Source organism: Mytilus galloprovincialis, chromosome 2 (genome assembly GCF_965363235.1).
Source record: "Mytilus galloprovincialis chromosome 2, xbMytGall1.hap1.1, whole genome shotgun sequence".
Classification (NCBI taxonomy): Eukaryota; Metazoa; Mollusca; class Bivalvia; order Mytilida; family Mytilidae; genus Mytilus; species Mytilus galloprovincialis.
The window spans coordinates 98,620,898-98,639,246 of NC_134839.1; the positions used below are offsets into that span (position 1 = coordinate 98,620,898).

Consider the following 18,349-nt stretch of genomic DNA (forward strand, 5'->3'; position numbering starts at 1 on the left):
CTAGATGTCTAGCTTAAAACCAGTTTGACTAAATGTCTAGTATAGTCTTGGAATAACAATAGTGTGTCCTATATTTTGACAATGTAAATGACATGAGGACCTGGATTGGGTTTTTTTTTAATATCTGTATTCCTTAAATTTTAGGGCATTTTTCTTTTAATAGCCTTAAAAATAACTCTCATTCTGTAAAATTCTCATGAAAATGATTTTACTATTTTTAGTCTTTCTGTTACAAGATTATTTATCAATTCTGTACATTGACCGTTATATTATCAGTATTGCATTACAGTTACCTTTTCAGTTATTTTGCACAGTTATTCTTTATACTTTTGCACTGCATTATTCTCTATTCTTCATTTTGTTTTTCATTTTTCTCTATTATCTATTTTTGTTGCTATTACATGTATTCTCTATTCTGTAAACCCCATTCAGACCCTCATAGGTAAACTTCTATTGTATGAATGGGATAAACTGACCTTTCAATTCTCAAGGCTAAATAAGTATTTTATAGGCTAAATACAAACTTACCTGTCAAGGTAGAATTGTAATCTGAGTGATACCGGTGTTACTCAAGTCACCATAATGGTTATACACATAACTGTTAATATCAAAAACAGTCATTAAACCAGAAACCTGTACACCAGTAAGTATACACATGTGTTAATGGTTATACATGTTACTGTAAATAAGTGTCTTATGTTTGGTCGCTGAAGGTGGCAAGATAGGTAGCTGCCAGACATATTTGTTTGTTATAGTTTTATGAAAAAAATGGCATAATTAATAAAGGATATATATTGAAGTCTTTTTAATTTCTATCAGAGCAAAAGCAATGGCACCAAAATGGGCATTTAAAATCACTGAAGACAGTGAAGAGGTCCTACGAAATGCAAGTATTTGTGTGATTGGAAGGCAATTAACATTTTTATCCAAAAAAATGGTGTTCATGTGTGTTTCTATACAACATAAATGTTTTAATTGCATTTAATAACATAATTTTAAACTTGAAGAACTTTCTTTTCAGTGTGGTAAAAGAATAGGGTTTGGAAGAATGGCAATGAAGTGTAAAGGTAGGAGACACTTTTTTGTTTAACTTACATTAAAGTGGGATCATTTATCAGCAAAATGTTCAGGATTTGGAAATTATACAAGACAAGGTTATACAGCAATTCTTATTGCCATACAAAAGCAGTGTTAATGTATCATTTAACTTTTGATGACAAAAATAGATGCAATTCCGATTTCATTCCAAATACATAACTAACATATTTTGAATGTTACTTCATCTAGAAAATTTAAGATAATGACACTTATTCCTGTTTATAAAAAAAATGATGTAAATCAGATGTAGTCATCTCATATCTTTGTATGTCACTCAGATATGCGAAGACTATATTTATTACAATTACAATTTATTGATTTTATGCCTCGACATTTTCAGTTTACTTTAATTAGAACTTAAATGAATGGTACAGCAAAGTTAGTTATGGTTTGATAAATAAAATTGAAGTACTTCAGAAGCTACAAAAAATAGGCAACAGCTGTTTTCTGTCAATTTTATATATTGTGGATTCATTATTATTCGTTGGATACTAATTTTCGTTGACTTCTTGGGTAAAGTTGAACCACGAAATTAGATGTTTAATGAATGACAAATTTTCTATAGGCTTGTATGCAAACTTTCGCAAAATAACGAGATCAAATATCCAGGAACATGTATATTTTCCTTAATCCATGAAAATAGGTAGCCACGAAATGAAATGAATCCACAGTAGGCTTGTCTGACAATGTTAGATTAATTCATTGATTTTCAATCCATATAAACTGCTTTTAGATAAAGATACTATCAAACATGACCATAACTATATTTGATACTTTTGTAATGTATTTACTTTCAGACTGTAGAGCATCCTGTCATCCTGATTGTAAAGACAGTTTACCTCTTCCTTGTATACCTACAGCACCTAGTACACCTGGTGGTACAAAATTAAGTGGAGTAAGTCTGTTAACCTGCAGGTTATCTTACTGATCTGTGATCATTAAAAGATTTGCTCTACATTTTAAATATTGTAGCCTCGTAATTTTGTCATCTTTCTGACTTGATATTTTATGCAAATTTCAAGTCCTGAGATGAGATTCCTTTACATAAAATAATCATAAATGCAACTTGTAGCAATGAGAAGTTTAATACTCATTTTAAATACAGCTTAAAAAAGATATCCCCGGAAACTATCAACCCTCAAGAATTCAACTTGGTAAGTATAGAAATGTGGTGCTGTTACAGGCTTTAACAGTAGTACTATTTGATCTATTTCAATTGACTGGGCGGGGTTTAACCTGTTCGCTTATTAAAGACCAGTCCATCAATGGGCAGGTGTTTTGGGATAAAACAGCAATAAAGTGTCCACTTATTCGTCCCATATTATATGCTTAGTACTTTTGTATATCTGTTTGGTGACACTGATAGGTGTCAGATTAGATATCAATAATAATTATAACAGCAATTATCCTTATCACACATTTTCAAATAGACTGTCCTTATGCAAATTAAAACATAAGCTCTGCCCGTTGGATCAGTTGAAATTACATCAATTGGTAATACAGGGAAGTGAATTTAAAGGTTGATTTTAAATTAATACAAGTGGATGTTATGTATTTTAATTCACATTGATATGTATCGATCTGTGGGCATTACTCAGAAGTTATGCCAGCAATGCTAATTTTCAACATTAATTTTTATCAGTATTTTATCTTTCATACAGACTGGCTAAAAAATCAGGAAACTTTATTGGAGATTGTATATTGAAACACCAAAAAAAATGTATCTATATGTTCCTCTAGCTTTCAGTTATATTTTTTGAGAATTTAATATTTGTATGATTTTTTTTTAGGGTTTAATATCTGACTACACACCATTAGATCCACCATACATACCAGGAATAGTTGTAAGTTTTCACTGTATAATTATGATTTCAAATTCTTAGATATAAGCCAAATACGGAAAATCTATGAGTTTTCTAGGATAGAAAATAATAGAAAATACTAATGACATTTCAACATTGTTACTTTATACTTACAGACAAGCATTGGTTCTATGTTGTCTCTTGAAATGTATCATGCAAAATAGGCACATTTCATTCGAAATACCCCTTTGTTAAATGCAACTTGCAGAAAAAAATAAACAACAAAAACTTGCAAACAGGGTTTTAAATTTGGGAAATGTGTCACTTACTATCTAGATTTATGTCCCTTAATAACTGGGGAAATTGCAAATTTTCGTTTCCACACATGGGCAGTGAGTCAATTACAGTTTTTAAGTAATGTCCATTATGGACTTGAAAATTTCAAAGCTAAGCTGGGCCTTTGGTCCTCTGGCACATTCTTTTTATGATGTTCATTTGTATAATAGGTACATTGTGTAAATGAAGTAGAAGCTAGAGGCCTGAGTGAAATTGGTTTATACAGAGTGCCTGGGTAAGTTACACTGTAAATGAAGTAGAAGCTAGAGGCCTGAGTGAAATTGGTTTATACAGAGGGCCTGGGTAATTTACACCATAAAACTAATAAATCAGAAAAATAAAATGAAAACTGGAACAAACCTTATCAGAATCTCTAATAATCTTTTACTGATAGAACCAGAAGGTAATTTGGATTTTTGTATAGGGAAATAACCCTTTCTTTTTTATTTGTACATGTATATAATAACAACCTAAACTACTCTACTTTAAAAATTCAATTCCCTTTAAATACTGTTGGAAAATTGCCAAAAATTCCTATAACAAATACTGTTTCCTTTTAAGAAATGATGAAAAATACAGTGAAATTTTAAATCATTTTTATTCTATCAATTAATGAAAAGTGATGAAAAATTTGAGAAAGTATAGAAGTATTTGTCAGAAAGATTTTTTTTTGTTTTTCACTTTACTGTATTTTAGGGATACATGATCACATTCCAAATAAGAAAAAATGTTCAGTTATCAATTTAACTCATTCTATGCGTAGTTTTAGAGCTTTATTAGATTATATTTGGTTTTTATGACTTAATTCATCATAAACATAACTAGCAACAATAGAACATGTATATTGAAGTTAATTATCAAGTTATTAATTATCTCCCCTTTAAATTATCATCTGGCCTTATTTATTGTGAAAAGTGTTTACAATTTGTTAACTGATATCTGTTTTCAGATCTGACAGCCAAGTTAAAGAATTAAAGAAAGATTTCTTCAAAGGAAAGGGTATTCCAAATCTGGTAAGTTGTTATTTGCCTCTGCAAGACATAAGTATAAATAAAACTTATGATGTTAAGTCCTAACCAATTTAAAATAAGCAAGACATATCAGGTTTTCCACTCTTGTTTTATTCATAAATATGTTTCTTTCTGTAGATGGTAATTTTCTAGAGAACCTACCAACCATGTATAACTTTTTTGCCTTAATTGGATATATATATTTATTTGTTTATTTAGTATGTCTTTTATTTCAGTCACATATAGATGATATACATGTAATATGTGGTTGCATCAAAGATTTTCTTCGAGGATTAAAAGAACCTCTAGTTACATATGGCCTGTGGAAGGACTTTGTGCATGCAGCAGGTAAAATACATACATATATATGGCACTCCCATTGCCTAGCCTGTAACAAAAGTATGAGCATGACATAAAGATAGAAAATTTGGCAGTAGCCTAAACTATTTGTAAAAAACATCTTATTTTAAGGTAGAAGACCGGGATAGTTCATACCTTGTATACACTTTAAATAGAAATAAGAAGATTATGTATGAGTGCCAATGAGACAACTCTCCATCCAAGTCACAATTTGTAAAAGTAAACCATTTTTATGTTCTAAAGTTTCCATATGTCATATAAAAATTGTCCTTCAACTCATTTTCTTGGTTCATTAAATGCTTGAAAAAACCTAGCTTTTCAATCACATGAATAAGATATGGGTAATGGAATGAATGTGGTAAAGTAGTTTTCTCAGATATTTTGAGCAAAAAGGTCAATTATATTTTGTATATGGAAGGTTTGTAAGGTGTACATGAATAAATGGCATGTTTCATTTGACCTTGACCTCATTCACATGCACATGGTTAATTGCTAATGTTGTGTTTTATTGATACTTGTTTAAAATTTTCCACACTTAAAAATCACATTTGGTTTAGGAAAGACTTTCCAGGTTGTGCTCTCTTGTTATGAAGATCCACATATGTTGTTTCTGTATTACAAAGCTTAAAAACATTTTACAAACATTTTCTTTAATCTAATCATGTGAAATATTTAAAATATGATCTGAAGTAAATCTTAAATAAGTCTTTTTAAATGCTATGAAATAGTATGTAATATGTTGTTGTTGTTATATTTTAGAGAACAGAGACAAATGTATGGGTGAATCAGAGGTCTACCAAGCTATTAGTAAATTACCAACACCAAACAGAGACACATTAGCATTCCTTATACTGCATCTTATACGGTAGAGAGGCCTATATGTTTATTTAAAAAGTTGATATTTGTCAAAATCAAATCAAATATTTCTTTTTGAGAATATGTAAAAGTTGGGTCTTTTCTCATCAAGAAAATTAGAAAATCATGTACTGTTGTCAACTACAAAAGGCTGAACGTAAACTAGATTATCCCCAGAAATTTCTTTAATTTTTTTTGGCAAAATTAAAAATTGTATGTATTTTGATAGCATTAATTGAAGTAGCTATAATCAATCTCATATTTCTATCCAATAATCTCAATAATAAACTCCTTAATAAATTTATGAATTTACAGAAGTCAAAATTTTGAGATTCAAGAAATAAATGTGAGATGTATTATTTATTCATGCCTGTTTAAATATATTTCTATTTCAGGGTATCTGAGTGTAAAGAGTGCAAGATGCCTGCCAGTAATCTTGCTAAAGTCTTTGGGCCAACAGTCATAGGATATTCAGTACCAGATCCAGAACCTTTACAGATGATTAATGAAACAAAATACCAAGCAATGGTAATGTTTATTGGCAAAAGTTTTGAAACACTTCTTTCAAAAACTATGTTTCATTAATGTCAGATCTTGTCTTCCATAGAATTTTTTCTCAACACTTGTTTTTTTAACAAAACTCATTCAGCAGAAAAAAGGTTTAAAAAGTTTTAAATGTTTAGGCACAAACAGACAAAAAAAGTTAATTTAAGTATTTATATATAACGTGTTCCCAATGGCAAAGGCAGGTCTTGTAACCGCTTGACTCTTGTCAGTCTGAAAGAAAAATTTTGTTCAAAGTTTTGTTGACTTTTATGAAAGGAAATAACTTGATATTTGGTCTTCAGCTTGATAATGTTGAGCTGTAGTGAGTAGGCAATTTTTACATTTCCTGTGTAGCCATTTCCTGTTTGCTCATAGTTTGAAATTTTATAACTCACATTGTACAAGAAAACTATTTGTCTTCTTAGCATCATTTTAAGAGAATGATCAATTGTGCCCCAGTATATTGTTTACCTTTGTTAATTGCATACAGCCAAGCAGATCCAGACCTGGCATTGGTCTTGACAATTGATGATAAAATAAATGAAGAAATAAAAGCAGTTATTTAAACAAATTTGTTATGACCCACTTTAAGAGTGAAGGCTTTATTGCAATCTATTGTTTTTCCAACAAATATTTGCATCAGTTCTCACAGAAACATCTGCACACAGTGATTTGATGTATGGTCAGCATCATGACAGTGATCAGTTGTAAATTATGAGCATTTTTCAACTCATTCGTAATAGAAAATTAGGATTTGTTTGTGTTTTTATAGGTGATGGACAAGTTTTTTGAGGTTCCAGAGAGTTACTGGGAGAAGTTCCTGAACATTGATGAGGAAAATTTATATCCAAACACATACAATACTCCAAAGACACCAGATGGTTTGTACTTTATGTAGTACCTTATAGGGTTCATAGTAGATATATTAGTCTTTTTACAACATAAATCTAAATTTTATAATTTGTGAGTTGTTCAACAAAAAGACCCAAATCTTTACCAGTTACATTTCATATGGGTAAGAAGACATTTTTTGTAATTGTTCAATTTAAATCAGTAGTCAGTTAATGACTTAGGAGAGCCACTGCTTTATCTTCATGTCAGATTTAGATGTGAAATCTCTGAGTTTATTTTCTTTGGAGTATCTAAAGCATATTTTGCTAGAATTCATTGTACAAATGCTTAAGTTGTTCGTGTGGTTTAAATTTTTGGTAACAAAATAGTCCAAATAATTTTATATTGGTTGTCAGTAGTAGAATTGGAATTCAACATTCAACAAGTATTTGTTAGTATTTTGCAAATGGCTTTTTGTTGAATGCTGTAGTCTATTAATGGTTTATATGTCCCATCAAGGATACACTTTTATTATACTGCCATTCTAAAAGCTTTATTGCAATCACCTTGTTTGTCCAGCCATCAGTCAGTTTGATGATCAAATGTTTTCATCACATTTATCTAAAAGACTACTGAACAAAATTACTTATATTTTATCAGCAGCTGAAAATGATGAGTTGTAGCATGTGGATTTTCAGATCTTTTGTACAACTATTTTCTGTTTTCTGATACTTTAAAATATCATTGGCTGTATCTTTTGCATGATAAAACAGTTTTTGAAATTACAGGAGATAGCACAATTGAAAAGTATGTTTTTTAATCAAAAGACAGTGTAATTTCAGCCTTTTTCTGGTTGACAACAGTGCAAGTGATTTTTCTAAAAATATTTTGATGTTTTGTATGAGAAAAGACACAACTTTTACATATTATCAAAATTATCAAATTATTTGTCTACAAATCGTGACAACTTTAATCTCCATGAGATTTATTTGGTTTATTCTGTGAGGAGGGGAACATTTCTCTACCTTAAAATATTCAACTTATTTCCAAAGTTCCTAAGGATAATCAAATTGTTATGGCATCTATTATTAAGTGTTAACTTCAATAATGAAAAATATGTTTGATGAATAATTATACTGAACACTAAATCTTATATATTTCAGAATGATAAAGGTTATAATCGAAAACACTCAATTACTGAAAAAAAATCTTTTATTTTTATTTTACAGTTCCAAAGAGCTATCTAGGGCCAATTCATACACCAGAGACATATGAAAATAAAAGCAAGACCTGGGGAAAGAATGCAATGACTCCACGGTTAGTATTCTCAGATAATCCTATTTTCACTGAATTACTGAAAACAGCTGTTAAAAGCAAAATCACTTTGGTTTATTCATTATTTCTGGATGCCTCTCTGAATACACTTCCTATTGAGGACCATTCCAGAAACACATTTTAGGTATGAAATTTATTTCTTTTATCTTAATTTCTAAATTACTAACCATTTATGAATTGACACCTAACCTCCTTCATACATTTGTTTCTGGAAAAGTTCTTATAATGAAGTAACTTTGAAATTCACTTTAATTACGCTGTAAAATCTTGGCATGTTTTTTTTTAATTCTTTAATGTCTGTTTTCATTCCTTTCTTAAACTACCTATATAATAACTTCCATATTCTGTATGCATGATACAATGTTAAATATCTTGAATTGCAGCTCATCCAGCAAATTTAACACATTTGGCTCACCAAGGTATTGTATAAATTATCAAATGGATAGAAAGCATTTTGTGGCAGATTGAAAACAAACGTACTTGCAAATCTATTTTATATTAGTCCCAGGTTTTCAGCAGACCTGGCTTAAGGCTGTGTATGACTTTGGCCTTACTTTTGTCTTAATGAACTGTTTATACTTTGAACTTTTTAGAAGATCATCATTTTTCATACCCGTGTGCCAATTTAATCTCAATTTGACCTGAATCTTCCTGGGGGTCACTTTGAACTATGCTTTCAATGATACAACTTACATACAGTATGACCCCTGTAATAATTATAAGAATATACAGGTGAAAATGGCAATATGTATTTTTCTTGGCTTACAACATCTGCTTCAGTTTTCTTTGTGGAGTGCAATAAAATAAATGAATGGTAAAAAATCTCCCTGAAAATGTAAGGGTCATTAGAGTAAACTTAATCACACATATGTATTCTTATATAATTGTACAAATAAACCAATTGTTCAAGACGTTTCAGCCATTGGCCTTCTTCAGTTGTTTATTATTCCTCTAAACTACATGGCTGACATTTCTTTTATCAATCATTGAAAAGATGTTATAGATAAATGTCCTTGGAAACGTCATGACGTCATAATACTTTAACGTAATAATAACATGACGTCACAATACTTCTGAATAAGTATTCTTATATATCCAAAGATGGTTTGCTGTTAACCATTGTTGCCACAATTTCTAAACAATAGAATATATAAAACACCAAGGACATTTGATATGCTTTTCAAAATTGAAATGGTTTCATTAAGGTGGTTAATGTTGGCAAGCTTATCTTAAAGCATACAGACTGTAGAGTTCTACAAAAACATCTGGTGCATGATACAGTTTCCTCAAGGCTATATAATGTTCTTTTCCATACTATTTTACTTCACTGTATAAAATTTAACTCAATCATTTTGATTGAAGATCTGTTCCTCACAAAATGGTTTCAATCTGCATGATATATATATATATATTTTTGGAATAGTGTGAACATATATTTGCATCTTATATAAATTATAGCTTTTATAGGTTTGAACATATTTATTTATAATAGCTTCCTACACACATTTTGTAGATGGTTAAAGATGCTGATTTTTGGTGTTTGCTTTATGTTGACATAGATATAGTAGATAAATGGTTGATGGCATTTCAAATAACTATGTCCTTTCTCAGGAAACCAAATATGCATAACCATGATAACCAAAGCATATAAGATTCACAAAACTTTTGTTCAATGCATTTATTTAAATGCACAAAGTCAGAATGAGGATAAATAATTTATGATATTCAATAAAGAAATATTTTCCTTGAAAAAGTTTTAAAAATATATAATTTAAAAAGAATAATCAACCATTCAAGGGAGGTATAAATGAAATAGAGATTGAGTTTTTATAAACATGCAAATAACTTTTGAACAAAATAAAAAGCAACATGATTTTATACTAGGAAAAATAATCTGCTTGTCTTTTCAGTTTTAATTTTGATATTGAAGATTATTTATTGCAATTTTGATATGGTACTAGCAAGTCTTTTTGGTATAATTACATGGAAAAAATAATGAATTGAGGTTTCTATTTTGAAATCAGGTATTTGGTATTGAAATATATTTGAATGACACATAAATAAAGTATAAACATAATTGCTTCATGTACCTAAAAAAAACCTTTAAATCATGAATATAACTTACATCTGATACATTTAAAATAATCAAGAAGAACATTTATAGATATAGACTTATTACTAATACATAGGTATAAATGAAATAGAGATTGAGTTTTTATAAACATGCAAATAACTTTTGAACAAAATAAAAAGCAACATGATTTTATACTAGGAAAAATAATCTGCTTGTCTTTTCAGTTTTAATTTTGATATTGAAGATTATTTATTGCAATTTTGATATGGTACTAGCAAGTCTTTTTGGTATAATTACATGGAAAAAATAATGAATTGAGGTTTCTATTTTGAAATCAGGTATTTGGTATTGAAATATATTTGAATGACACATAAATAAAGTATAAACATAATTGCTTCATGTACCTAAAAAAAACCTTTAAATCATGAATATAACTTACATCTGATACATTTAAAATAATCAAGAAGAACATTTATAGATATAGACTTATTACTAATACATAGGTATAAATGAAATAGAGATTGAGTTTTTATAAACATGCAAATAACTTTTGAACAAAATAAAAAGCAACATGATTTTATACTAGGAAAAATAATCTGCTTGTCTTTTCAGTTTTAATTTTGATATTGAAGATTATTTATTACAAGTTTGATATGGTGCTAGCAAGTCTTTTTGGTATAATTACATGGAAAAAATAATGAATTGAGGTTTTTATTTTGAAATCAGGTATTTGGTATTGAAATATATTCGAATGACACATAAATAAAGTTTAAACATAATTGCTTCATGTACCTTAAAAAAGGCTTTAAATCTTGAATATAACTTGCATCTGATACATTTAAAATAATCAAGAAGAACATTTATAGATATAGACTTATTACTAATAGTAATATACATACATACAGCTGAACCTCCTTTCAATCCTGGCCTGAGCTTCTTACAAGTTTTGTATTTTAAATGAATAATAGATTGTAGAAAGTTTCAGAATAATAAGTTATTTCTCCTATAGAACATAACTATGTTTGGTTTTAATAGTCACTGGACCTTTTATAAATTTATATTTCCTGGTCACAGTTACCAAACATATAGCTAACTTATTCAGCATTGTTTATAAGATACATATCTTAACAACCCTCTACTCAACCACAATAAAATATTGATAAAAATAACCATGTACTTTCAAAAGTTTGAAACACTCATTGAGGTTCAACTGTATTAACAGTCTATTTGAAACTGACTTAATGGTATAGATTATATATATATATATATTTATCATATATTTAGTACAAAATACAGCTTTTTTGTATGTCTAATAAAGGTTCTTTTCCCCAGTCTGTATCACCTACCCTGTATCGCATACCCCGTATCGCATAGCTAAACCTGTATCACATACCCCGTATCGCATACCTAGCTTTACGTCATAATTCGAATGACGTCATCGTTTGACCTATGACGTCCAGTTGCTCTATTTGCAATCCTTGCATAGGAAAAGAATGAGTTCTAACTAAAACAAATGTCCTATCATTTCAACTTAAATCGATATTTTTCCAAAAATTATTTCTCAGTAACTTTATGAATGACTTTTATATATATATAAAAGACACAATAAGATGTAGAAATATCTGAAGTTTTATTTTTTGTTTGGTCATAATTTTCGTGAAGTCTGTTTTCATTACCTGATGGATTAAACACATATGCAAATTTTATTTTTATTTGGTTAGAATAGATAGCAAACTTTTCAAGGAATATTTTTCTTGCTCTTCGTTCACCTCGTCAGAAAATTAAAATTAAAATTAAAATGATTTTGAATAATATCATCGTCAAATAAACAATAAAACTTTAAACATTTCTACATCTTTGAAAAATATTAATTTTAGTTGAAATAATAGGACAGTATTATTAGAGGATGCATTTTAATACATATGTGTGGTTTTAAACGTATATTGAAAATGTAATAGGTTAAAGAGGACATTACGATGTGGATATTAAGCAAATAAGGAAGTCTATAAAAATAAAGTCAGCTGGAAAAATACAAGAAAATCATAATGTTCTTTTCTAGCTTATAATTTTAGACGATTTAAAAAAATGGATATCCCAGGAATCTGATTCTACTGAAATATATGATAAACAGAATAATACATGGCAAAATCCGTATCGCATGCTGTATCCCCACTCGACCAATATCAGCCCTCGGGGCCTTTGGCCCTCGGGACTGATATTGGTTTCTCATGGAGATACAGCATGCGATACGGATTTTGCCATGTATTATTCTATATATATATATATCACAGCTAGTATAAATTATAATAATACTTCAGGCAAAATCATTATACAGATATAAGATAAGCATGGGGATTGGGGATTACATAATATACATTATGTAGTATCTTTATTATTTAATTTAAAGTATTTTTATGACAAAATGAAAATGGTTTGAAATCGAATAAATGAGAGTAAAATTTTTAAACTTATTATTTTTGAGGAAAATAAGATATTTTTTGTACACATTAATCTATTTTGAATGAAGGACATTTTAGAAACTAAATTAAATATATTTAATGCAAGTGAAAATAAAAATTGTATAAATATCTTCTAAAATCAAATAATACAAATGTTCATGTTTATAGAAAGGGCAAAAAATCCAAACTAATGCCACCTCTAGTTCCATTGAGACGTTCAATGAGTGAGACTTCTATTTGAGATAATTCTCTATTATACCAGGTAGGCATCTGTTAGCCATACAGATTGATCAAATAAACAGTGTCTGTGTAAATGGCGGATTTCTTTTCTTGCCATATCTGCTCTACTTGAGAAATAAGATGTAAATGAAATCTGGGTAAACGATTTTCTTTTTTAGCTTATTATTTTTTGTCAGATTTTTGTGTTGTTGTCAACATACATGTAGTATATTTCCAGCATTGATGGCTTTAGTGTTGACACTTGTAAGATTTTTTGGGAAATTGACCATAGGAACATGCTTGGTTGGGATTCACAAGTCTGCATTAAAATATTTACATAATATCAGAGTTAGAATTTACACCATATAAAGTTTTTAGCCATGATATAAAGCAGAAATCCTGTATGATGAAAGGATAATAATTGAAATTATATAATTTTGCAAAAAGTACAAAATGTAGATATATAAGCCAAATGCTGGATGGTTCAATTACATCAACTACAGTTGTGTTTTGTTTATTTATTTTGAGTTTGTTATAGTATAGTTGTATTAATGGTAGTTTAGATAAATGTTCAATGTTGTATGATGTAGGATGAAAATCTGTGAATATTCATTTCTTGTTGTATTGTACTTTTATATACAAGTCAATATGATTGTTTTTGTTTTTTTATTTCATCAAGTAATCACTAATCTCAAAACACACTGTTAACAGAAAAATAAAAAAGTGATTTTCCATTTTAAAGGATAACAAATTATTTCATTGTATGTAATTCAGCACAAAAAAAATATCAATGATATGGATACAACTTTTGTTGAGTTTCTATTGTGTTTGACTTTGTTAACATATCAACATGTTTTGGCATATACTTTTGAAGATATCATTTAGACTACTATAGATTGTGAAACAACAATTTATAGTATATGTTAAAAGGAAGCTAAATTCTTGTTATTGTGCCCTCTATAGTGAATACTGATGGTGGAGTCCTTTTAATTTTTCAAATTACAGATAACAAGTTCTTTTGGGTTAGAACTTTTCAATATGGTAGAAATAAGACACACAAGCAAATGTCATGATCATTTTGCACTTGTTTACCCCCTTGAGTGTGATATTAAGGTATTGACTCTAAATTTGACATTAATATAGATGTTTAAAAATTTGTACACAATTGAAAGTTAATATCATGTTTAAAACTTTTTTATTTAATTTTCAGATTTGGCAACAAGAGTAGACAAGTGAACAAAAAGCCTAGCCATTTCTTCTCTTCACCTATGCTGAATTAGTGTACCCATATCACCATGTAACAGAACAGTCAATAATCATGATACTGATTCATACATCTATGGCCATGTACTTATATGCTAATAATTTAACATCTCATCACTGGATTAAATATTTTGTATTGTATATATTTTTGTATGTACAATATTTTACATTATGTTTTTGTAGACATTTTTTGACATAACAATTGATAATATCACAGTTAAAATGTGACTTCTGATGCTTGCTTGATTTCCATATATTTAGGTGGTAAAAGACATGTAAATTGTTAAAGCAAGAATAGATATAATAACCCTACTTCAAGTTCTTGATTAAAGCTACTTGGAACTGAAATATGTAGTTTTTAGAAAATTAAATTTTTGAATTCACAGGATAAAATTTATATTGATTTTAAGGTTAAACACAATTCATAAGTTTACTTGATATTAACTGTACATACACTATCTGATTTCTCCCAGTTATTCATGTCAAATGAAATCCTCTCTACCTCAAATTAAGATTGTATATTGATCAGGTCTCTCCTATGATAAAGCTAAACTTTTTGATCTTAAAAGTTAATAAATTTAATAATTTAAGAGATATATTATATTATAAAATTGATCTTTTTCTACCATTTTACATTTTTAAAAAGTTTTTAGATTAGTGATATATTGACAAGAATAAATATATATATATAAATACACTTTTGACTACAATTGACATGCTTGTGTAAATAACCCTAAGCTTTCATTCTTCATTACTCACACTGGTGCTATATCCATGGTATGTATATATAGGTCCAATTGTACATATGGTCTGTAGAAAGTGTAAATATATGTTGTCAATGGTGTATGTAATCTTTTTTAAGATATTCAAAGCTATATATACATGTAGGTTTGTGTTTTATGTTATTTTTAATGTTTTATTGAATAAGTCTCACTTATTTGGGATGAAATTAGGTTTGTATGACTTACAATGTGATGGCCATACCATACATGTAAGCAAGGGTCAATGCTTTGCATAAGGTATGGACAGAGTGTTTGTAGGAGAACAGGATTTCTACAAAGCTAATAAAAATTAACTACACTGTCTTCATAAATTTTGAATATTTTTCTTTCTATTTCATTGGTTAATTTAAAGCTACAATGTTGTCTTAACTAAAAACATGATACTTCCCTTTCTATGCCTTCAAGCTTATTAGAAGAAGTAACAAAATTTAAAATTCAGATTTCAGAGCCATGACATTATCAAACAACAATCAATATTGTCCATGGCCATAGAAACTGATATGAAAATAAGTGGATGTGGTATGATTGCCACTAAGACAACTCTCCAACAGAGACCAAATGTCTTAGAAGTGTACAACATAATTTGATGGACAACCTTCAACAATGAGCAAAACCCATACCCCTTTTGGTATCCACCATGAATATTTAATAACAAATATAATGTATGCACTGTTATTTCAAACACCAGAACATACAATAATATGTGGGAAAATTCTGCAAAACTTAAATAAGGATAAGGATGTCTTCTTGTGTTAAAGAATATATTATTGTATAACCAAATAGAACTTTGAAAACTAAATTTTGAATAGGTAGTAAAATTGACAGTGGAAAACACGGTATGTTTTATGAATATCCTTCAGAAAATTGTAATTCCAATATTTGATATTTTTATTAGTTATATTTAGTACTTTTAATCTTTTAGTTGTTATCCTTATTTTTCAGTTTCTTTTATCTGAATCTCTAGAAATATATCTGAATACAACTTTTTAAGATGATATTTTGTGTTTATCATTATTATTATACATTTAGTAGTTCAGCTATTATCCTACATTATGTCCCTTCCTTTGCACTGTATAGTTGGACCTTACCAATTAATGGGCTAAAGTCCTATTGTTTGTCACAAATAGTTTGCACTATATCACTTTAAAAAAAAAACACCTGGAGTTGGATTATGAAACTTGGTATGTTTATTAATCTATAAATGTATGTTCAACTCTGTCAACCCTATACATATGAACACAAGAGTGCACACACTGAAATGTCTCACCTTCTTTACTTATGATTGATATTATGTTGATAGTCCTAAATATAAAGCTTTACTATAACTATCACACAAAGATTACATGATCCAAGAAAATGAGGTCATGGTCATATAAACCTATCAAATATACACCTCACAATCATTCAATACACAAACTATAGTTGACCTATTGCTTATAGTTTCTAAGAAACAGACTTTAACCATGAAAGCTAAACATTGACCAATGAACTTTGAAAATGAGGTCAAGGTCAGATGAACCAATCCAGGTAGACATGTACAGCTTACAATTCTTCCATACAACAAATATATTTGACCCATTGCTTATAGCTTAAAAAAACAGACCAAAACTTTATACTGAGCAATGAACCGTGAAAATGAGGTCAGGGTCAAATAAAACCTGCGAGACTTTCATGTACATAATAAAATATTTCTATGCACCAAATATAGTTGACCTTTTGCATATAGTATTAGAAAAAAAGACTAAAACTCAAAAACTTAACTTTGACCATCGAACCATGAAAATGAGAACAAGGTCTGATGAAACCTGCCAGCTAGACATGTACGCCTTACAATCATTCACTACACAAAATATAGTACACCTATAGCATAAAGTATAAGAAAAACAGATCAAAACACAAAAGCTTAACTATAACCATTGAACCACAAAATGTAGTCAATGTCAGATGACACATGCCAGTTGGACATGTACACCTTACTGTCCTTCCATACACCGAATATACTAGACCTATTGCTTATAGAACCTGAGATATGGACTTAACCACCAAAACTTAACCTTGTTAACTGATCCATAAAATGAGATCGAGGTCACGATGACGCGGTGTGTCAGTGTAAGATCAACCCGGAGGCCAGAGGGTGATCTTACACTGACACACCAAGTTCGAATGGGATAACTATTTTACATCCCAGCTGTTTTAGATTAGACAAAAAACCATTTACAATTCCTAAAATCTAGTTTAGAACGCCACACAACCATTATAATACACTTTATACATTACTATAGGATTAATACCCTGTTTTGACCCCCGAACACGATGAGTAGATATCAAACAATGTCAACTCGCCACACTGGCCAATCGGCCTAATCTATATCGCCACTTTATGAAAAAAATCGCCCCACTTTTGAAAAAGTGTAAAATCAAACTGAACAATCACTGACAACTCACTTATTAATGAAAATGGTTTAACCCCACTAAATAAAGGTCTGCCAACTCGCCCCACTTATAAAAATTATCTTGCTTCCTTTAAGTATGTTACATTACGGACAGTTTGTATCCAGTCGTCCTGGTGTAGTGGTTGTGTCGTGGCTTGATATGCTAAAGGTTTGAGTTCGAATCTCAGCATATACACTGGATTTTTTCTATGTGAATTTTGATAGATAGTCTTTTCCGTATAATTGTATATTTAATTATTAGTTTTATAGTGGATTTGACATTCCCGCCAAAATGTTACAGAACAAAGGAAAGCATGCATAACAAAGAAACTCAAACTGTGGTGATCCGGCTCAGATCACCCCTGTTAGAACAAAGGAGCTGGGATGTAATCCAAGGGACGCACATACCAAATATAGTTGTACTATTACTCATAATAAGAGAGAAACTAACATTACAAAAAATCTTAAAACTTTTTTTCAAGTAGTCGTTGAACCATGAAAATGATGTCAAGGACCATGGAAATGTGACAGACGGAAACTTCATAACATGAGGCATCCATATACGAAGTATGAAGCATCCATGTCTTCAACCTAAAATATAAAGCTTTTATTAAAGAAGTGAACTATCCCTATGTCAAGCTTTCTGTGACAAAAGAAGCAAACTCAACAAAAAATCATTTCCACTGTCTTACATTAAAACCCCTTGGTATTAGTTATGAAACTTGAAATGATTATTAACCACTTCTTGAAGGTGTGTTGGTACAAAGAAAAAAACTATATTGCAAGACAAAACCTTAGTTCAACTTATCTATCCCTTGGCGTATGTATGAGTCATTCAGCTCACTAACACTAAATATGAGATTGGGAAGAAATTAATATTGTATCAGTGAAACTTTTCTTGTTTATTATTTTCCAAAATGGTAGTTTCACATCAAAACTTGAATTAT

General features: G+C 29.5%; 1 protein-coding gene across 2 annotated transcripts in view; it reads left to right on the forward strand.

Annotated features, from left to right (window-relative positions):
- LOC143065052 (rac GTPase-activating protein 1-like) overlaps positions 1 to 15,967 on the forward strand; it is a 30,179-nt gene extending 14,212 nt beyond the window's left edge. Inside the window, exons 9-20 of one of the 2 annotated variants that reach the window (XM_076238364.1) lie at positions 1,022 to 1,067; positions 1,896 to 1,993; positions 2,889 to 2,942; positions 3,407 to 3,471; positions 4,186 to 4,249; positions 4,483 to 4,594; positions 5,366 to 5,471; positions 5,857 to 5,989; positions 6,780 to 6,888; positions 8,068 to 8,155; positions 8,557 to 8,592; positions 14,136 to 15,967. In XM_076238364.1, the coding sequence (XP_076094479.1) occupies positions 1,022 to 1,067; positions 1,896 to 1,993; positions 2,889 to 2,942; positions 3,407 to 3,471; positions 4,186 to 4,249; positions 4,483 to 4,594; positions 5,366 to 5,471; positions 5,857 to 5,989; positions 6,780 to 6,888; positions 8,068 to 8,155; positions 8,557 to 8,592; positions 14,136 to 14,205 (981 nt within the window). In that variant the 3' untranslated portion in view covers positions 14,206 to 15,967. The remainder of the gene's footprint in view (positions 1 to 1,021; positions 1,068 to 1,895; positions 1,994 to 2,888; positions 2,943 to 3,406; positions 3,472 to 4,185; positions 4,250 to 4,482; positions 4,595 to 5,365; positions 5,472 to 5,856; positions 5,990 to 6,779; positions 6,889 to 8,067; positions 8,156 to 8,556; positions 8,593 to 14,135) is intronic. The other variant, XM_076238365.1, reaches the window with a different exon arrangement.
- Positions 15,968 to 18,349: the final 2,382 nt, after the last annotated feature.